Below are 23,254 nucleotides of genomic sequence, written 5' to 3' on the forward strand. Positions count from 1 at the left end.
AACAAAATTTCTTGGCCTGCCTGCTATGACCAGCAATGTGAGCTGATTTTTCAGTTCTCCATTCTGTTTACCTGGGCTGTATTTGAAGGTTATTTGCCTTCTAGGATGGGCCAAAAACTATAAACTATAATACATTGCTATCTTTAAGAAATATTCCTAAATAGAGAAATTCAGATTTATTATTAATTATCTCTTTGTTCTCTAAAAAGAAATTGAACTCTTACAGATAATAGGGCTACTACAGTAATAAAATAGTCCTCATGGGGTTTACATTCTAGTAGGAAAAACATAAAATAGAGATTACAGGAATGGCAATCCACTCCAGTATTCTTGCCTGGAGAATTCCATGGACAGAGGAGCCTGGTGAGCTATAGCTCACAGAGTCACAAAAAGTTGGACACAACTAAGCTACTTTCACTTTATCTTTCGCAGGAAAAACATAAATAGTGATTACAGGGTTAATAATATGATTTGTTACACAGGAGTGCAAAATACTGTGAGGATGTAATACAAGGGAGCCTTACCTAATTTGAAGAGGAGGAACTGTCAAAGAAGATTTGTTTAAGGAGATGAGGTTTACATTGATACCTTTAAGGTAGAAGGAAGTATTTCAGTAGTTGAAACACCCTTCAGTAGTGGCTAGCCATTTGGCTTAAAATTAAATGGAACCCCTGCTTTCTTCTTACTGCACGAAAATAATTTCCACGTAAATCAACAGTTTTAATGGAAACAGTTTAAAGGAAAGGCCTAAATCATGAATGAACTTCTATAGTCTTTGCATATAGAGATAATTTTTAAGAAGTTTATGAAATCCATAAATCACAACAGTGTTGCATGGTAAATTTGCCCACAGAAAAATTAAAAGTGGCAGTTAAACACCATTCAACAATATTCAGAGGCAAGTTAGAAACTGGGAAGAAAGCTGTCCATAAAACAAAGGATTACTCTTCATTTACTCGCTGAACTCATAAACTAATTGCAGTATCTTCACAGAAAAATATATTCAGTTTCACTAATAAAGAAATACAAGTCTAGATATATTCCCCCATCAGATGGGGCAGTATTTTAATCTAGGATTGTCTGTATGTGGAACATCTCTAAATATCTTTCAGTATAAGGTTGGTTAAGTATATTATAGTATATACCTACAGAGAAATATTATGCAACAGTGAAAAATAATGTAACCCCATACTTGTGGACAAAGGTGTTGTTACATATTGTTTAGTGAAGAAAGCAGGTAATAAGCCTGGAATATGAGATGATATCAGATGTGCACGTCTCTTTGTATTTGCATAGAATGCTACCTAGACTGTTCACAGAAGTATTAGTTAGTTGTTAATTTTCAAGTTTTGGATAACTGGAGTTTGTGTTTTCTTGTGTCCACAAATTTTTTTTTTTTTTAATTAAAAAACAAGGGGTTATTTGGAATACTTATTCATATTTAGTGTTTTCTTCATATGTTTCAACTTTTCAGATAAAAATTATATCTTAGGTGTTTTTCAAAGATAACTTGTGTAGAAAAACATTTGATTTTTCTGCTCTATATATTTTGATTAGCTGAATCATCAGAGACAACTTCATATGCGTTCCCCTTTTATATTAATAATATGTTGACATTTTGATTGATGACATGACCATTTCATTGAAACATAATTGTAGTCAAAGCATTTATAAAGGGATATTTATTTGTCTTTAGAGAGTGGTGGTGGTTCTCATGAGTGATGTTCTGGAGATGCAGTAAATGCTTTGACACAATGCCTGAACAAGACTTTCATGAAAACTATTGGGAACTCTTTTGAGTATCGATAATTTTTTAACTGGAGAACCTCTTGTTTATATATAAAGAACATTGAAGTTATTTAAGCCTGTACTTAAGTTAAAAAGTAAATTGATCAGATTCCATGTTAACATTTTTGCTGATTAAATTGAAAGTTTTTTCTTTAATCTGTTGCTTTTCCATTTAGAATATTAAGATATTTCAGGAGACCAAAGAGCATGTCTTAATTGGATTAATGGGAAACATGGTGCTAAGTATTTACCCCTATCTTCTGTCAAGAAGTTTACAGTTTAGTTGTAACTCTCTAGCTAGTACTTGCCATACTATGCTGTTGATATCTTAGTGAACTACTTCTGTAAATATAGATACATACTTTATATGAAAAAATCAATATATAGATTATTTGATATAAAAACTTGTAAAGATATACTTTTTTATTTCCTCCTTCTTCCCCTACCCTAATAAATTAAAAATTATTTTCAAAGAATATTTAGAAAGCAAGTCTTTTGTAGAAAGAGACACATGTAGTAGTTTCATTTTTAAATGAGTTGTGGGATAAAGTATGCTTTGTAGGTAGTTTACTCGCTAATTAAACTGGTAGAACTAAAATTATTAATAAAATTAATTCATTGGTATAAAATATAGCCTAGCCTATTAAAACACACTTTTCATAAGGTACTGTTAGAGATAATACAACTTTTATTCATAGATTTTAGTTGTAGTTCTGTTAATATACCTAATATCTTAACTTCTCAGGATAAAAACAAAGTAAAAAATGTTAAAATAGCAAAAATTCAATCTGCTTACCTGTACATATACTTCTGTTTGCTACAGTTTGTAGCCATACAACACATTTTCTCTGAGCAAGAAGGAATATGGTCTTGGTTTAATTCACTTCATTGCTTTTCCCTATAGAAAATCAGGGTTTTGAGAGCTCTAACAGTGTGCTGTTGCAGGGCTCTCATCCTTTCTGTTTAAATAATGCAGGTACTTTGATGGAAACCTGGAGAAGCTCTTTGCTGAGTGTCATGTAATTAATCCAAGTAAAAAGTCTCGAACACGCCAGATGAATACAAGGTCATCAGCACAGGATATGCCTTGTCAGATCTGCTACTTGAACTACCCTAACTCGGTGAGTATCTGGTAGTTTAAGGCCAGCACTGCTGACTCTCTACTTCAGAGGATAAATGGACTTTTCGTTATTTCAACAAAGGCAGTTCTGGGAGTCTGGGATTGTAGCAAAGCAGTAACCTATCCATATATTAAGAATAAAGAAGAGTAAGAGCTTGTCTCTCAGTCCCTCCCCATCCTCATTTGCTTTTTAAAGCTGCAACTTGTCCAAGTTGTCACTATACACCTAAATCTTTTTGCTTTACCTCTATGGGAAAATTGTGTAATAGGTAGGCAGCAAATAGAATTATTTTTATCCAAATTAAAGTAGATTTAAAACTTAAGTTTTTAGAATATCCAAAACACTTAACAAAATGTCTTTAATGCTATTTCACTAGGGAGCTTTCAGGACTCTTCTTAACAAAAGATTTTCACACATACAGAGCCATTCCAACAGCTATTCTTTAGTACGTACATCCCTCCTAAAACCTATTGTATTTAGAGGATTTACTTTGACTTATCTAGTGAAGAAATGTTATGCTTAAATAAACACAATCTTCTTCTTATGAAAGCACTTTATTAGTAACCACAGGAAAATTACATTTATGGCCAAAAAAATGTATTTAATTACTCAGAATTCACCTCTTAAGATGTTTAAAGATATCTAAGGCTAATTTAATTTTACAACAATTATAACCATCTTGTTTATATTCTCTATTTTAATAGTTAAGCAGGTTTTTATAGTAATTAGTATATACCAGAACTTTGTCACCAGTATTATATATTTTAACATATTGAAGGTTTTTTGTTATTAATCTTAGAATTTGACTTGTGTACCTTTAAACGTTCTCATTTGAAGGAAATTAATTTGTTCGCACATAAAAGCACTTAGAAGAGTATTAAAAGAAAGTTAATTATATGCTCTTAGAGAAGTGGAAAATCAGAGTTAAAATAATTTAGTAGGAGCATTTCCCTGGTGGTCCAGTGCTTAAGACTCCTCATTCCCAGTGCAGGGGGCACAGGTTTGATCCCTGGTCAGGGAACTAAGTTTCCATATGCCACATGGTGTGGCCTAAAAAGTAAATCAACTGATTAAAATTTTCAGTCAAAAAAATTTAGTAGCTAAAATACTAAATTGAATTTCCAGATTCTTAAGTCATTCTTATTTTATTTTCGAATTAAAAATTTTTTTTTGGCCTTGCCATGCAGCGTGCAGGATCTTAGTTTCCTGACCAGGGATCAAATCCTTGTCCCCTACAGTGGAAACATGGAATTTTAACCTCGGGAGTGCCAGGGGAAGTACCCCATATTCTCAGTCACAGCTGTAACACTAGCTTTTTGGCTTTGGGTAATAAATGATTTAATCTGGCTGAGTCTCTTTTTTTTTTTAATCTTTCAAATAAATTGAATAAGATATTGTTTCAGATCTCTGTCAGCCTGAAACTATATTCATTTCCCTCTACTTAAATCACAGTCCTAACTTAAGTATTTAAAAAGAACAATCAGCACTGCTATTAAAAATACATTAGTTTTGTGTTTTGACCATTTTATTATCTTTCTTTAACAGTTTCTCTTTGCCAGTTGACACTTGTATAGTGTATGTAGTTTATAAATGGTTCTATGAGGTAATACTAAGACTCAAAAAGTTTGTTCTGTATTATATACGGTTTCCTTATTCCTTGGCATTTCCCTTCCTGCTCTCTTACAGCCAGCTCCTCTTTAGTATAAACCTTAAATGTAAGTACTGAAGCTAGCTGCTCACAAATAACCGCTATAACTTTCTCAATGCCCTTGAACAAATTAGAATTGAAAATCATAAGTAAATATTTGCAGTGTGGATTGTGCTATACTTATAACTGATAGTGGAGGAAACAGTCTTCATTTATTCAGCAGACTTGACACTATTCTAAATGTTAGAAACAATGGAGAATAAAGGCATAATTTACAGGTTATCTGGGCAAATAAGTAAAATGACATAGAAAAAGTGGTAAGAGCTTTGGTAGGGCGTGGTACTGAGGGAACATATTGAAGAGACACCTAACCCAGTTTTGGATCAGGGAAACTTCCCACTGACATTGACATTTGAATTAACCTCTGAAGGTGTGGTAGGTAGGGCAACAGGGGTATAGCAATACAGAAACCAAAGGAAGAAAATGCAATACCAAGAGTGGTAAACAGTGCTAGCTTCAGAGAGAGTAATTGAAAGGTGAGTTTGGAATTAGCAACAAGAAGTTGACTGATGATCCTGAAAAGTAATTTTAAGTATTAGGGTAAGATGGGAAACCAAACTACATGAGCTAAAGAGTCATTGACTTGAAGGTGGGAAAGGAAGTGGAGGCAATAAACATAAATTACTCTTTCAAAGGAAGTTTGGCTATGTAAGTGACAGGACAAGAAAGTAAACAGCAGCATTGGTTGGAAAGTAAGTTAAAAGTGTTATGGAAACTGTACCAGGTGTTAGGAAAAAGTAATCACAGTGAAACTAGGACTTCTTTTCTCACAGTTTTTGGGCTAATAAAGGATAATTTTAACCTTTTCAATTTTGCAAGTGAATGTCACCTGAGATTCTTTATTCAGGCTTTATTAATTGGATGAATGCTTTCTTTACTTACATTATTTACCTAACTCCCATGTATCAATTTCCACTATTCTTCAAACACTGAAACTTGTGTTTTATTATTGTTTATCTTCATTACCTTTATCCTTCTAGAAACCAACTTTGCTTTATATAGTGCCACATGAAAACAGGTTTTTAAGTAAATGTTTCTGACAGTTTAGTTTATAAAATTGATACTTTGGGGCTATTTTGGGTGGTCTCTTCTTTAAAAACAATTTCCTGAGATTTTGGAACACTCTTTTTAAGTTCAGAGATTCCTCCTCTGTCCCCCTACCCCCTTGTGTTATGTCCAGTTCAGGAATTTCTTAGCCTTGGCAACAGTTACTTCATATAATAATATTATTTTCAATCAAAGCTTAAGATTTAGCTCTATTAGAAAATATAGCTTGAGCTATCATCTTTTTTATGAAGTAAATCATTTTATACTTTCTAAGAATAAGGTATAGTTAAAAGCAAAATTGAAGATTGTGAGAGTTGCCACCCTCTTTTTGCTTTACCTTTGGACATGTATGTGTGATTTATTTTTCTAATTTATGTTGTTTAGTCTTGTTACCTGTTTAATTTAAAAAGTTATTGGAAAGGGAAAAAAAAAACACCTTTGTTTTTGTCTTTTTATGTTATCTTAAAAGAGCCCTGGTGTAAAAGTCCCCCAAAGTAGAGGTGTTACCTATAGAGATCACTGAGTAACCATTGTGACCTTTAACCTGTCAGTCTTTGTAAAAAAGAGGAAAGCACATGAGGGTGTGTTTGTGTTTTTAGGTTATGAACAAAACATTTTAGAATTACTGATACGATTTTATTATATTTGTTCTTTATAGAATGCCCCCTCAAATATCAAAAATCAAATACTCTCCTTTAGTAATCCGACAATAGGTTAGTGCCAGATCTCCTTCACTGTTGCAAGTAGTATTAAGAATAGATTCTTTTTATTTCTCAGATCTTTTGTTTTTGGATTAGAATATTGATTTCCCAAATATTTATCTTCACTTATTTTGTGACTCAGGTAGAATCATTGTCACTCTCTGAATAGTAACATTTTAACCTTGATATTTTCCATATTATTTGGTCTGTAAAACCAGTATCAGGACTCTGAACTTTTTCTTTCCCAGTTACTTTCCAAGTATATTTTGCATAGTTAGTATGCTATAATATTGTATCTTATTTGCATTTATAGCTCATAAGCAACATCAGAAATTTTGTAAGCATATTTCAAATAACAGCTAATTAGAAAATGTTATAGAATTTAAAATGCCACTTTAATAAGAGCCACAAAATGAATAAAAGAGCTAAGAATAAACTTGGCAAGAAATATGAAAGACCTGTATGAAGGAAAGGGGAGATAAATAAATGACAAGTATTTGGAAAGATAGAATATTAGTTAAATGAAGCAAAGAGTAGATTGATGAGGGTAGAGAGGAAGCTAGTCTTACCAAATTCAGAAATAGGCAGTGCAATAAAGCAGAATAGAGTCGAGTATTGTTTAGTTGCTCAGTCGTGTCCGACTCTTTGCCACTCCATGGACTGTAGCCTGCCAAGCTCTTCTGTCCATGGGATTTCCCAGGCAAGAACTGGAGTGGGTTACCATTTCTTTCTCCAGGGAATCTTTGTGACCCAGGGATCAAACTTGGATCTCTTGAATTGGCAGGTGGATTCTTTATCAATGAGCCACCAGAGAAACCAGAGTCAAGTATATTTGTGGAGAATTTAGTACACAACAGAGAGGGCATTTCCTTTAAGGAGGGTTATTTAATAAATGGTATTGGAACAACTCTGTAACCATCTGAAAACTTAGATTTCTGCCTTACTCCTTATATAAAAATTAATTTAGGACTCTTCTGGTGGTCCAGTAGTTAAGAATCTGCCTGCCAGTTTAGGGGACACGGATTTGATCCCTGGTCTAGTAAGATTCCACATGCCACAGGGAACTGGCATAGACAACTAAGCCTGTGAACTGTAACTACTGGAGCTCTCGCACCCTAGAACCTGTGCTCCAAACAAGAGAAGCCACTGCGTTGAAAAGTCCATATACTGCAACTAAAGAGTAGCTCTGTCTTGCTGCAACTCTCTAGTTTAGAGATGCCTGTGCTCAGCGACGAAGACCCAGTGCAGCTCCCCCCAAAAAAAACACAGCTTTTTTTTTTTCCAGGTTTAAAAATTTATTTGCACATATTGAAACAAAATAATCTTTTAACTAGTTTTTCCTTTGTATGTCTTGTTTTTATTTTTTTTATTGAAGGATGATTGCTTTACAGAATTTTGTTGTTTTCTGTCAAACCTCAACATGAATCAGCCACAGATATACATATATCCCCTTGCATTTGAATCTCCCTCCCATCTCCTGCCCCATCTCCCTCCTCTAGATTGATACAGAGCCCCGGTTTGAGTTTCGTGAGCCTTACAGCAGATTCCTGTTAGCTGTCTATTTTACATATGGTAATGTAAGTTTCCATGTTACTCTTGCCATACATCTCTCCCGCTGCTCCCCTCTCCCCATGTCCATAAGTCTGTCATAACTTTTTTCAACTTAAGAAGAAACTAATTTAGAGGCCATGGATTCTAAAGATGATACATTTTGCTGTATATGAATAAAGAGCTTCTGCACAGCAGCAAAATGTATTGAAACTGGGAGAAAATATTTTCCACACTTATAAACAGTCAATTTTCTAAATAAGTAAAAACAAAACAAAACAGTAAAACATTTAGAAAAAATGCCCAGAGGAAAATTTGGCAAAATAGGTGAAGATAATACACAGAAAAATAAATATACAGCCTTAAATCTTGTTTCAGATTTTTAAGCTTCACTCAAAAGGAGAAATTAAAATCAAAACTCTTGGTAGTTAGTTCAGTTTCACCTGTTACTGGCAAAAATCAAGGAGTTTAAGTGTTTGGGCATGGGTGTGAGAAGGTTTTCTTCAGTAGTGTAAATTGCAACAACCTCTTTGCAATAATCAAAATGTATACTGTTAGAATTTCACTTGTACAAATTTTTCCTGATATACATTCACTTGATCGCACAGATAATAAAAAGAAAACCAAGATACAGAAGAAAGTTTGTGGTACTTCTACCATATATTGGAAATAGTGATTACTTCTGGGTAGAGAAATAGAGGACAAGGTAGAGAAAGATGGAGATAAGACTTTTTTTTTTTTTAACATAAACTCATATTGTTAAATAATTGTCTTTAACTATAGCCTATATTATATTAATTTAAAAAGAATTAGGTAGTAAGTATAGTAAAATATTTTTAAAGTAAAATATGATAACCATGTTTGTCTTTTGAAGTGTAGTCTTCTACACTCTTAATATTACTTAAAGTACCTGCTTTTAATATCCCATTATAGAATATAATAAGGTTCATTTAACCAGCCATCAAATTGAAAGTATTTCAAATCATATAAGTAGTATAACATTAGGCCAAAATGTTACTATTATTATTCTTATTATTAAAGTATTACTACTATTCTGAAGAAGTATTTTGGTTTCCATAAGGTTTTATTTTCTAGGTTAGGTATATTCCAGTGCAGCTCCGAGAACTGTGGTATCTGTGTGACATTTTAGAAATAACACCATTGGGAGCTCCCTGGTAGTCCAGTGGTTAAGACTTGGTGCTTTCATTGCTGTGGGGCTGCGTTCAATTCCTGGTCGGGGAACTAAGATCCTGCAAACCAAGCAAGCAGTATGGCCAAAAAATAATAATAAAGTAGCAGCTTTATTGAGATGTGATTCACATACCATACAACTTGCTTATTTACAATGGTCTTAAGCATAGTCACAGAGTTGTGTAGCCATCACCACATTTCATTTTCAAACATTTTAATAATCCCCCAAGGACCTTGTGTAGTCACTTCCCATTCCCCTCAAGCTTGTTAGCCTTAGGCAACCACGAATCTACAAGTGAAAGCAAACAACATGTGGTGTTTGGTGACTGGTTTATTTTACTAGCATGTTTGCAAGGTTTGTCCACATTATAGTGTGTGCTTTACTGCTTTGATGGCTGAGTAATTTTCTGTTACATGGATATTCCACATTTTGCTTATTTATCAGTTGATGGACATTGGATTTGTTTCCAGTTTGGAGTTATTGTGGCTAATGCTGCTGTGAACATTTGTGTACAAGTTTTTATGTGGGTATATACCTAGCAGTGGAGTTGCTGAATCATTTGTTAATAACTTTTAATTTCTTGAGAAACTGCCAATGTTTTCCAAAATTCCTGTACATTCCCACTAGCAGTGTTTGAGGGTTCTGATTTCTCCATATCCTTGTCAGCACTTTTATTGTGTCTTTTTGATTATAACTGTCCTAGTGGGTGTAAAGTGGTGTTTCATTGTGACTTTGATTTACCTTTCCCTGATGATTAAGGATATTGAGCATCTTTTCATTTGCTTATTGGTACACACTTGTGTGCCTTTCCTAAAAATTATAAATATCTAATGTAGAATCATCTCTCGTTGTTTTCTGTTCAGTGAATTTGTGTGTATAGATTTTGCCCCATAGAAATTCGTTTTAGGAGCCCATTTAGTCCTGTCAAATTGGACATTTTAGCCACTATGAGAAACATGATCTGATTGATTCTTATTGAGTCACTATAGTGATTCTTCTGATAATTTCTTTTGAAAGTCCATGTTATTTTTGTTGCAGTATTTCACTGGCCTTGAATGTGGACATAAGTTTTGTATGCAGTGCTGGAGTGAATATTTAACTACCAAAATAATGGAAGAAGGCATGGGACAGGTAAAGATGCCAATTTGTTCTTGAGTTTTTGTTGAATTTAAGTGTTTAGACTGTTACACAAATATAAACAGGTAAAGCATTCTGGGTTGTGAATTACATTTGGCTCTTTTTTCTAGGTTAAAACAACTAAAAGATAATTGAGATTTTTTTTTTTTCCTATTTACAATGTGATATTCCAGTTAAAAATCCAGTGCAGGTAATGTTTTCTTAGCAGGCATTAACATTTGTATTTATCAGGCTAAACTTGTTGAGAATTTTTGTTGTGTATCTCTTGCCTTTGCCAGTTAAGTTTAATATTGAAAAACCAGTTGTTTGGGTTAGCAATTTTAGTTGCTTTATAGTGACAGATACTCACATACAGGTTTCTTTTAAAAGAAAGGAAATGATTAGGGTCCTATAAATGTTAAGGTATCCTCAGAACCTAGCAAATTCCTGGCAGTGGTAAACATTTAGTAAATATTTGTTGAATGAAGACATAGTTTAAATTTCGATCTTTTCCAGACTATTTCGTGTCCTGCTCATGGTTGTGATATCTTAGTGGATGACAACACAGTTATGTAAGTACTTTTGATAGATTCTGCATGTTGAATATATATTAGTTGATTAAGCCAAATTAATTTTTGCTCAACACCACACTGGAGGTGAACATTTAAAGTCTGGAGAGACTTTCTAACCTACATTCCTTTGTAGTGCACAAGCCTGTTTGTAGCCTGGTTAAATGCCCAGTCAGTATTTTGTTAAGTTGGCAATGTGTGATAGCTAGATTTCAGCGAACTTTGCAGTTGGAGAATAGGTTATGGCAGTGTGTCAGTTGATCTTCTGAGAAGCAGAGCCAGGACATAGTTAGAAGGCGCTTTATTACGGATAGCATCTATGTAGGATAAATAGGAATAGGAGGAGTAGACGGGCATGATACAATTCTGACACCTGTTGAGAAAGAATGAAGAAGAATTCAGTAGGAAGAGACTAAAACTGTGTGCAGCTGTGAGAGTCTCTGTCAGCCCTATTGGGAACCCCAGTGCATAGGTTTCCCACAGAGGATGCTTCAGGCAGCGGAAATGGCCAGGCCCGGGCCCCAGTGTCACGCTTAGTCTCTCACTGGGAGCTAAGCAGGGCGGGTGTGGCCTCATCTGGAACACTGCTACGAATCTCAGAGGCACTGCAACTGGAGGCTGTTGGCTAACTACTGGCCTTGTGAAAGGTTCCCTTTTGAAGGAGAGAAAGAAACTTGAAGAAAGAGGTATAATTAGCTCCTGTACATGGGATAAAATCTGGATGCTTAATTCCTGAGTCAGTGCTGTTTTTATAACCTCAGGCAGCCTAATTGATTTTAGTCTAGGAAGATAAATAGATTGAGGGCCTGAATGATCCACAGACAGATTTTATAATTAGTCCTGGATAATTGCCTGTATAGAAAGGTATGTCTGCATTTAAGCACTGGGATTTGAGAGTAATAAGAGTAAAAGCAGCCATGGGTTTTAGTGAGCAAATTCTTAACCTAATGAAGCCATAAATTGACTTAACCAGCACAGTTTATAAAGCCACTGATTCCACTTTATTAATCCCAACCTACTTTGGTTTACTAAAATACCTTTACTCTTGTCAGCTTGTCTTTCAGTAAATCTTATTTCCATTAACCATGTATGGTCTTAAAATACCACCAGCCTTCCAGGTGTCTTTATCTTGTCCTCTGATACTTTTAATTCTTTGTATTCTTTCATCAGTACAGGTCACTGTATCTTTTCATTTCTTCCACAAACATTTACTGGGAGCCTGTTTTATTAGCACATAAACACAGGAGAACAAATTAAGATACATTTCCTTTCCCCAAGAGGTTCCTAATAATAAATACGTAGTTTACATTTGATGCATGCATGTTTGCCAAATCCTTTCAGTTGTGTCTGACTTTTTATGACCCTATGGACTGTACCCCTCCAGGCTCCTCTGTGCATAGGGTTTCCCCAGGCAAGAATACTGGAATAGGTTGCCATCCCCTTCTCCAGGGGATCTTCCCAACCCAGGAATTGAACCCCTGTCTGTTGTGTCTCCTGCATTAGCAGGCAGGTTCTTTACCACCACTGCCACCTGGGAAGCCCATTTTATGTGTAAATGTATGTATAAAGTACAGTTACAGGGAAACACATTACCTAAAGAATTAGGGCATCTTAGGGAGAGATATCAAGGATTAAAAATTTGTGTGGAGAATAATAGTCCATGAACTTCTCTTATGTATTCTGTCATGGCTAAAGCACAAAGTAGCAGAGTACTAGAGATGAGGATGAAAAGAGTTTGACAGTTTTGAGTTTTGTCATAAAAGGTTATTAGGACTGATGAGATTTGCATTTTCTCATCAAATGCAAAGGAGGATAGTGTAGAGTGGGGAGGCATTTGGGCAGTGAGATGTGGTTAGAAGATTATTGTTTATCATGCCTGGTTAAATAAATAAATGTAAATCAACGTTAGATATTCTGACATTAAACATCTTTTTGTGTTTGTTTAGTTGGCTGCACCTTAGTTGTGGCACGTGGGATCTTCGTTGCGTGATGCGGGATCTTTCGCTGTGGCACTTGGACTCCCTAGTTGTGTGTGGCACAGGCTTAGTTGCTCCATGGCATGTGAGATCTTAGTTCCCTTACCAGGGATCGTCCCCTGTGTTGAAGGCTGATTCTTAACCACTGGACCACCAGGGAAGCCCCTTAATTATTTTTTCATTTTTTAAAAAATATTTATTTAGTTATTTGGCTGTGCTGGGTCTTAGTTGCAGCACGTGGGGTCTAGTTCCCTAACCAGGAGTCAAACCTATGTCACCTCCATTGGAAACACGGAGTCTTAGCCACTGGACCACTGGGGACGTCCCATTGGTTTTTAAATGATGTAAACTTCTCATAACATAACATTCACCTTTTTAACTGAAGTACGCAGTTCTGTGGCTTTTTGAATACTTATGTGATGTTGTGTAACCATCACCACTATCTAATTCCAGAACATTTTCATCACCCCCAAAAGAAATCCCATATCCACTAAACAGTTACTCTTGACTCCCTCCTTTCCCTAGACTCTGACAACCACTCACCTTTGCTGTCTGCATGGATTTGCTTACTCTGGACATTTCATTTAAATGGAGTCATACAGTATATGACCTTTTGTGAATGGCTTCCTTCACTTAACATAATGTGTTCAAAGTTCATTCATGCTGTAGCTTGTATAAGGACATCATTCCTTTTTATGGCTAACTAATGTTCGATTATACGGATATTCCATATTTTATTTCTCCATGAGTTCTTAGACATTTGAGTTATTTTTGCTTTTTGTAGAAATCTTTGTTACTATTTGAATATTTGTGTGCAAGGTTTTTATTGAACACCTGTTTTTAATTCTCTTGAATGTATATACCTTGGAGTGGAATTAATTGTTGAGTCATATGGTAATTTTGTGTTTGGCTTTTTGAGAAACAGCCTTGTGCACTAATTATTTTTATCCCTCAGTTTCAACATGTGCAAAATCTGAAGGTTTACTCATTTGAAAAGTACTTACTAAATACTTTCCACAGGCCAGGCAGTGTATTGGACATAAGAGATCCTTTCATGGAGCTTATTGTTTGGTTGAGAATAGGGAATTAGGGAGGCAGATATTAAAGAATGATTATCTGATAGCTGGCTGATGAAAATTATGACACATTCTGTAAAGAAGTGTATAATTTGCCATGAGAACTGAAGGGGAGTGATCTACATCTAGACTGGTATGAATTGTCAGGAAGGGCCTCCTTGAGTGAGTAACAGTACATCTTAACTGAGTGAAATAATAATGATGGTGACGAATTCAGCTTCATCTAATATTTATTGAGTGCTTACTATTTGCCAGGCACTATGCTAGTCTCCCAGCTCTATTTCTGCTATCCATTTTATAGATTAGTAAACTGAAAAATGGGCTTCCCAGGTAGCTCAGGGGTAAAAGTCCACCTGTCAAGCAGGAGATTCGGATTCGATCCCTGGGTTGGGAAGATCCTCTGGAGAAGAAAATGGGAGCCCACTCCAGTATTCTTGCCTGGATAATCCCATGGTCAGAGGAGCCTGGCAGGCTATAGTCCATGGGGTATCAAAGGGTTGGACATGACTTAGCGACTAAAATGGAGTGGAAGTCAAAGAACTTACCCTTACTTCGTAAGTTGAGAAGCCAGTATTCTAACCTAGGCTGTCCCACTTCAGAGCCCCACTAGGATAATCTTTTGTTTGCTTTCCAAGGGAGGTAGCCCCAAGCAGAAGCCTTTGAGGGAGGGTGTGCTGTGCTTCAGTTCAGTTCAGTTCAGTTGCTCAGTCGTGTCCGACTCTTTGCGACCCCATGAATCACAGCACGCCAGGCCTCCCTGTCCATTACCAACTCTCGGAGTTCAAACTCATGTCCATCGAGTCGGTGATGCCATCCAGCCATCTCATCCTCTGTCGTCCCCTTCTCCTCCTGCCCCCAATCCTTCCCAGCATCAGAGTCTTTTCCAATGAGTCAACTCTTCGCATGAGGTGGCCAAAGTACTGGAGTTTCAGCTTCAGCATCAGTCCTTCCAATGAACACCCAGGACTGATCTCCTTTAGGATGGACTGGTTGGATCTCCTTGCAGTCCAAGTGACTCTCAAGAGTCTTCTCCAACACCACAGTTCAAAGGCATCAATTCTTTGGCACTCAGCTTTCTTCACAGTCCAACTCTTACATCCATACATGACCACTGGAAAAACCATAGCCTTGACTTAGATGGACCTTTGTTGGCAAAGTAATGTCTCTGCTTTTGAATATGCTGTCTAGGTTGGTCATAACTTTCCTTCCAAGGAGTAAGCGTCTTTTAATTACAAGGCTGCAATCACCATCTGCAGTGATTTTGGAGCCCCAAAAAATAAAGTCTGGCACTGTTTCTACTGTTTTCCCATCTATTTGCCGTGAAGTGTTGGGACCAGATGCCATGATCTTCGTTTTCTGAATTTTGAGTTTTGAGCCAACTTTTTCACTCTCCTCTTTCACTTTCATCAAGAGGCTCTTTAGTTCTTCTTCACTTTCTGCCGTAAGGGTGGTGTCATGTGCATATCCGAGGTTATTAATATTTCTCCCGGCAATCTTGATTCCAGCTTGTGCTTCTTCCAGCCCAGCATTTCTCATGATGTACTCTGCATATAAGTTAAATAAGCAGGGTGACAGTATACAGCTTTGACGTACTCCTTTTCCTATTTGGAACCAGTCTGTTGTTCCATGTCCAGTTCTAACTGTTGCTTCCTGACCTGCATATAGGTTTCTCAAGAGGCAGATCAGGTGGTCTGGTATTCCCATCTCTTTCAGAATTTTCCACAGTTTATTGTAATCCACACAGTCAAAGGCTTTGGCATAGTCAATAAAGCAGAAATAGATGTTTTTCTGGAACTCTCTTGCTTATTCCATGATCCGGCGGATGTTGGCAATTTGATCTCTGGTTCCTCTGCCGTTTCTAAAACCAGCTTGAACATGTGGAATTTCACGGTTCACGTATTGCTGAAGCCTGGCTTGGAGAATTTTGAGCATTACTTGACTAACGTGTGAGATGAGCGCAATTGTGCGGTAGTTTGCGCATTCTTTGGCATTGCCTTTCTTTGGGATTGGAATGAAAACTGACCTTTTCCAGTCCTGTGGCCACTGCTGAGTTTTCCAAATTTGCTGGCATATGAGTGCAGCACTTTCACAGCATCATCTTTCAGGATTTGAAATAGCTCAACTGGAATTCCATCACCTCCACTAGCTTTGTTCGTAGTGATGCTTTCTAAGGCCCACTTGACTTCACATTCCAGGATGTCTGGCTCTAGGTGAGTGATCACACCATCATGATTATCTTGGTCGTGAAGATCTTTTTTGTACAGTTCTTCTGTGTATTCTTGCCACCTCTTCTTAATATCTTCTGCTTCTGTTAGGTCCATACCATTTCTGTCCTTTATCGAGCCCATCTTTGCATGAAATGTTCCTTTGGTATCTGATTTTCTTGAAGAGATCCCTAGTCTTTCCCATTCTGTTGTTTTCCTCTACTTCTTTGCATTGAAGGCTTTCTTATCTCTCCTTGCTATTCTTGGAACTCTGCATTCAGATGCTCATATCTTTCCCTTTCTCCTTTGCTTTTTGCTTCTCTTCTTTTCACAGCTATTTGTAAGGCCTCCCTAGACAGCCATTTTGCTTTTTTGCATTTCTTTTCCATGGGGATGGTCTTGATCCCTGTCTCCTGTACAATGTCACGGACCTCCGCCCAAAGTTCATCAGGCACTCTGTCTATCAGATCTAGTCCCTTAAATCTATTTCTCACTTCCACTATATAATCATAAGGGATTTGATTTCGGTCTAGTGGTTTGAATGGTCTAGTGGTTTTCTCCACTTTCTTCAATTTAAGTCTGAATTTGGCAATAAGGAGCTCATGATCTGAGCCACAGTGAGCTCCCAGTCTTGTTTTTGCTGACTGTATAGAGCTTCTCCATCTTTTGCTGCAAAGAAGAGAGTCTTCTCTTGTGTTGTTTGAAGAGGGTGTTTATTATGACCAGTGTGTTCTCTTCGCAAAACTCTGTTAGCCTTTGCCTTGCTTCATTCCGTATTCCAAGGCCAAATTTGCCTGTTACTCCAGGTGTTTCTTGACTTCCTACTTTTGCATTCCAGTCCCCTATAATGAAAAGGACATCTTTTTAGCGTGTTAGTTCTAAAAGGTCTTGTCGGTCTTCATAGAACCCTTCAATTTCAGCTTCTTCAGCATTACTGGTTGGGGCATAGGCTTGGATTACCGTGATATTGAATGGTTTGCCTTGGATACAAAGAGAGATCAATCTTTCGTTTTTGAGACTGTATCCAAGTACTACATTTCGGACTCTTTTGTTGACCATGATGGCTACTCCATTTCTTCTAAGGGATTCCTGCCCACAGTAATAGATATAACGGTCATCTGAGTTTAATTCACCCATTCCAGTCCATTTTAGTTCACCGATTCCTAGAATGTCGACGTTCACTCTTGCCATCTCCTGTTTGACCACTTCCAATTTGCCTTGATTCATGGACTTGACATTCCAGGTTCCTATGTAATATTGCTCTTTACAGCATCGGACCTTGCTTCTATCACCAGTCACGTCCACAACTGGGTATTGTTTTTGCTTTGGCTCCATCCCTTCATTCTTTCTGGAGTTATTTCTCCACTGATCTCCAGTAGCATATTGGGCACCTGCCGACCTGGGGAGTTCCCCTTTCAGTATCCTATCATTTTGCCTTTTCATACTATTCATGGGGTTCTCAAGGCAAGAATGCTGAAGTGGCTTGCCATTCCCTTCTCCAGTGGACCATATTCTGTCAGACCTCTCCCCCATGACCCTCCCGTCTTTGGTGGCCCTGCACCGCATGGCTTAGTTTCATTGAGTTAGACAAGGCTGTGGTCTGTGTGATCAGATTGGCTAGTTTTCTGTGATTATGCTTTCAGTGTGTCTGCCCTCTGATCCCCTCTCGTAACACCTGCTGTTTTACTGGGGTTTATCTTACCTTGGACATGGGATATCTCTTCACAGCTGCTCCAGCAAAGCGCAGCCACTGCTCCTTACCTTGGACGAGGGGTCCCTCCTCACGGCTGCCCCTCCTGACCTTGGACATGGAGTAGCTCCTCTCGGCCCTCCTATGCCAGTGCAGCCGCCGCTCCTTGGACATGGGGTTGCTCTTCTCTGCTGCCTCCCCTGACCTCCGGTGTGCTGTGCTTAGTAGTTGCTATGTCTGTCTCTTTGCAACCCCCTGGACTGTAGCCAGCCAGGCTCCTCTGTCCATGGGGATTCTCCAGTCAAGAATACTGAAGTGCGTTGCCATGCCCTCCTCCATGGGATCTTCCCAACCCAGGGATCAAACTGAGGTCTCCTGCATTGCAGGCAGTTTCTTTACTGTCTCAGCCACCAGGGAAGCCCTGAGGAAGGGTGGTGCTTACTATTTTGAAAGAATACGGATGCGAGAGGAGTACACTGAGGAGTGCACAGGACTGGGTGGGGATCTTTTGTAAGGGCAGTGTGATAAGAGAAGTGAGAGGTATAAGAAACTCAAGATGATATTGGACTTTACATTTTTTTGGTACTGTTCTTAATAGCTTCTTTGGTGGTTACTTTCTCTGCTTTAATACCGTTTTCCTATAATACCCACCGGCGTGTTTAACTAGTGAAAATTAAACTTGAAGTTTCTTCACTTCATGAGTTCCTGTGAGTTTAAGAAATTCTTGTGAATTACAGTATTCTAGGTGAATAAGGAAAGCCAGATTGCAATTAGTAAGCATTTCTAATAAATTACCAGAAGATTTCAGAAGAAGGAGGCTATCAGAATTATATGTGGCAAAATCTATATCGATCTCTGAACATTCCTGTCAAGATTGTTTTATTTCACACACTGATTTTAGGGGAGGAGATCTTAGGAAAGGTGGGCAAGAATAAGGCAAGATATGAGAGTCAGAAGACTCTGAAAGGGGCCCAAATTTGGTGATAGTTGGTAAGTCATTAGACTACAACACAAATACCAATTGGGTAAAAATGGAATATTTAGAGTATAAGAACCAGGGGGGGAACGTCTACCAAAATAAAATTATAGAAACTTTGAGATTATTGTTTTGATTCCTAGAGTTATATATGTTGACAGTTTATATATATTTTAGTACTTTCAGTTTAAGGCAGTTTCATACCAGAGCATTGAAATTTTATTTTATGAATGTGGAAAATACCCTTAGCTGAACACCTCCTAATAAACTATTTTTATTCTCACTTTCAGGCGCCTGATCACAGATTCAAAAGTTAAATTAAAGTATCAGCATTTAATAACAAATAGCTTTGTAGAGGTAAGTGATTCTCATAAGTTTTCATTCTTTAAATAAAAGAGATTCTGTTTATTAATAGAAGTACTCAGTTTGTCTTACATAAGAAACACCTTTATGATAACTTCAGTTATTGTCTTTTTATGAAGCATACCAAAATACCTTTATTCTCAAAAGAATCTGACAAATCAATAAATAGATGTCTTTTCATAGATCTTAAGCTTTGATAAAATTATTTTTATAGTCTTTATCCTTAGCAGAGAACTGTAGCTGATTCTTAGTGATGTCATGTTTCATCATGTATGATACATTGGCCCTGCTATATCTCTGCTTGTTTTACCTTCCTTGCATTACGAGTAAACTTGGTTAAAAATGAATTGTTTAGTGGTTTTTGTTTGTTGTATCAAGTATGGCTTAACAGAAAAGAAATTGTCAAACCACGGCCAGCCTGCTTTTTGTAAATAAAGGTTTATTTGAACACGCCCATGTAGTCTGTGACTGCTTTTGTGCTGCAGTGGCAGAGTTGAGTAGTTGCTAAAGAATGGCCCATGAAGCCAAATATATCTACTATCGGGCTCCATTTGAAAGAAGTTTGCCAGCCCCTGTGTAAGAGCATGAGTGTAACTTGGTATTTCACTTCTAGAAAGTAATTTTAATTTTTATTAGCAGTTAAACTGAAGGTCTTCTAGAAATAGCAGTTTTAAAGAATTACACATTTTTAAAAATGGTCAATAAACTTGAATTCTCATGGAATGTTCCTTGAGCAATGTTTTGTCCCATAATAAAAATATATCAAAAGTTATATTTCTTTTGAAGAACTAAAATGCAACCATTGCTGTGGCTTAGGAACTGGTTTTTGTTTTTAGAAGAACTTTTTATGGCCAAAGAGAGGAATTCCATGTGTATTCTTTAGCTTGTTTCATATAGCATATGAACTCCTTCCCTGAGTAGAAGCATTATCTTATTTTTTTGCATCTTATAAAATTGCCCTGAAATAGAACCATACACAAATTGATGTGTGTTAATGATCACATAATGGTGATTATTTATTTTAAAGTTTCTCAGTGGGATTTTGAAGATAGAACAGGAGATAGTTTATAATTCCAGGTATTCAAGTGATCTATAATCTTAGAAAAACAGTACATCCAGAAGCATTGCTGTAAAAGACTATTGATAGCAGGGTTTTATATGCTTGTGACATCATCCACACTTTATGATAGTGAGGAAGTAGTATACATAATTGCATGGTGTGCTGGGAAATCTTGCATCATGATTTAATTTGCTGTCATTTTTTAATTTTCTAACTTGTATTTCAGTGCAATCGACTGTTAAAGTGGTGTCCTGCCCCAGACTGCCACCACGTTGTTAAAGTTCAATATCCTGATGCTAAACCTGTTCGCTGCAAATGTGGGCGCCAGTTTTGGTAAGCAGGTGATTTCCTAAATCGGAGTAGTACACATAGCTTTTCTATTTATTTTTGGTAGTGAAATAGAAAATTTTCTTTACCTCAGGTAGGTTGGTGGTAACTGATTTTAAATAGCATATATTTCTTTAAAATAAAACTTAGCTTAAAAAGTCTCGAATCTTAAGATAATTTTTCCTCTTTCTATGTTGCAGTAAGTTTTGGATTTATTTTCTTATGGGAAAAAAAAGTGCAGTTATAATCACTTTTCCTTGTATCCTCCATTGGCACATACATAGGAGCAAACCTAAAGATCTGGGACAAGAACTTAGTTCTCATTTCTGATTAACAGCTTATTTTGTCACATTGTTTTTTGTTTCCTTATGGCTCATGATTTGTTTTCAGATTATCTCTTAGGAAATACAGAGTTAGGTGTTTTTAATTTCCTTTGTTCTGATGAGTTTAATCTTGGTCCTAAAAATATGTAGATAAATTTGGAAAGCTAAAACTTGGTTGATTAGATGTTGATTAAATCTTTTAGTTGTTGATTAAATCTTTTTTAACTAAGAGTTTTCTCTGGGGCTTCTGGCCCCAGCTTTCTTGGTAACCTGGATTCTTGAAGTAGCATAGCCTTTGAATTCTAGGTTCAACTTAGCAGGGAATTTCCATTACCACACATTAGAGACCATTCCTTTATGGATCTTTTAGAAATGAGAAGCTGTTCAAGCCAAGGGGCTCTATAGGTAGCAAATACACATTTTATTGGTTTTCCATATCATTCTTTTTTTGTTGTTTGTTTCTGTTTTGGTCATGGGTACGCATTTTGTGGGATTGTAGTTCCCTGACCAGGGTTTGAACCCAGGCCCTTGGCAGTGAGAGGATGGAGTCCTAACCACTGGCCCTCTAGGGAGATTGCTCTGTATCATTCTTTTTTTCCTCCAAACAGCAATAGATTTAGTCTTAGCATCATTAATACTAAATATTTCCCAAAAGAATAGGTAAAACTCACAGAGATTAAGTTTGTGTAAAGTACATGCTATTTTGGTAAAGGTTATACATTATCATTTCAGAATTTACTCTGTAGACATAGTGTGGAGTCTGATTCCTTCCCTGCTTTCGAATATATTTTGTGTATGAAGTATTTCAAATACAGATTTAGTATAGAGAATAACAGCAGTACTTAAACACTTATAAAGTTACAACCGACCTTAATGAAAATCAGTTTGTTTTTGTCAAGAAATAAAACATGAAAGATATATTTGAAGCTTCTTGATGTTCCTTTCTCTATTCCATTCCCCGTCGTCTTGAAGTAACCATTATCCTGGCTTCATTTAAACTGACAGCACTTTATTCTTCTAATTTGCAAAGGATTTTTGGCATTCCCAAAGTACTTGATTAATTAATCAGCCATTCCACGGTTATTTTTTTCACAAGCATTTGTTTTTATTCTTAGTAGTAGTGTTAGTCACTCAGTTGTGTCTGATTCTTTGCCACCCCATGTACTTTAGCCTGCCATGCTCCTCTGTCTATGGAATTTTAAGGCAAGAATACTGGAGGGGGGGTTGCCATTTCCTTCTCCAGAGGATCTTGCTGATTCAGGGATAGAACCAGGGTCTCCAGCATTGCAGGCAGACTCTTTACCATCTGAACCACGAGGGAGTATTTATTCTTAATTTATACTTTTTAAACCATGCTCCTAGAAAGCAGAAAGGAATTAGCAGTTACTATAGCAGTTAATGTAGCAGAATATGTAGTCATCATCTTTTGTTTTATACCTTGTTTGGTACACTTTACTAGGCTGAGGTTCATTTGTTTTTATCTTGCAAAAATATGTGACTTGTTTCCCACATATTGCTTACTGTGCATTAGTACTAAAGTATAGAATTACCATACAAAGTCAGACTAACTCTTCATTTGGAATGTTAAATATTTAATATATGCCTATGAAGCATTCTTTATAGGAAACCCCACCAGGCAAGGGCTTCTCTGGTGGCTCAGAGGTTAAAGCATCTGCCTCCAATGCGGGAGACCTGGGTTTGATCCCTGGGTCGGGAATATCCCCTGGAGAAGGAAATGGTAACCCACTCCAGTATTCTTGCCTGGAGAATTCCCTGGACGGAGAAGCCTGGTAGGCTACAGTCCATGAGGTCGCAGAGTCGGACGCGACTGAGCGACTTCACTTTCACTTTCTATGAAGCATTGTAAGTTCAGATTTTGAACATGATTTCATTTCAGTTCAGTTAGACAGTGGTTGCAGCAAGGAATTACACATGTTAAAAACTATCAGAAAATACAGCTCTAAACTGATTGTACTGTCTTAACAGTTTGGTCTGGAGAAGGGCATGGCAACCCACTCCAGTATTCTAGCCTGAAGAATCCCCATGGACAGAGGAGCCTGGTGGGCTACAGTCCATGGAGTCACAAAGAGTCGGACACGACTAAGTGCCTAAGCACACAGCACACAACAGTTTGGTAGCTTATTTAGATAGTCATTTATTCTGTAATTTTGATGATAAGATGTCTTCATCCTTCAGGTCATTTCTTCATTTCACACACAAATACTCAGTATGTGCTGGCCCTAGTACTACAGGCTAAGTAAAGTACTTCAGAGTAAAATAGACATGGTTCCTTTCCTTGTATTTGCCAGTCACTAGAAACTGGTGAAAGTACTGAGGTACTGTAAAGCGTGAAGTTGTTTGTTTGTTTACTCACAGTAGGTAGGACTTAATTCTTTTAACTCTTGTGTCACTTAACAGCTTTAACTGTGGAGAAAATTGGCATGACCCTGTTAAATGTAAGGTGAGTTT

General features: G+C 37.0%; 1 protein-coding gene across 1 annotated transcript in view; it reads left to right on the top strand.

Moving 5' to 3' along the window:
* Nucleotides 1-23,254, top strand: part of ARIH1 (ariadne RBR E3 ubiquitin protein ligase 1) — a 105,719-nt gene that overhangs the window by 64,449 nt on the left and 18,016 nt on the right. Inside the window, exons 3-8 of the mRNA XM_055536908.1 lie at nt 2,765-2,909; nt 10,144-10,236; nt 10,738-10,793; nt 19,003-19,069; nt 20,362-20,468; nt 23,204-23,246. Of these exons, the coding sequence (XP_055392883.1) occupies nt 2,765-2,909; nt 10,144-10,236; nt 10,738-10,793; nt 19,003-19,069; nt 20,362-20,468; nt 23,204-23,246 (511 nt within the window). The remainder of the gene's footprint in view (nt 1-2,764; nt 2,910-10,143; nt 10,237-10,737; nt 10,794-19,002; nt 19,070-20,361; nt 20,469-23,203; nt 23,247-23,254) is intronic.

This window comes from Bubalus kerabau, chromosome 10 (assembly GCF_029407905.1).
Source record: "Bubalus kerabau isolate K-KA32 ecotype Philippines breed swamp buffalo chromosome 10, PCC_UOA_SB_1v2, whole genome shotgun sequence".
Taxonomy (NCBI): Eukaryota; Metazoa; Chordata; class Mammalia; order Artiodactyla; family Bovidae; genus Bubalus; species Bubalus kerabau.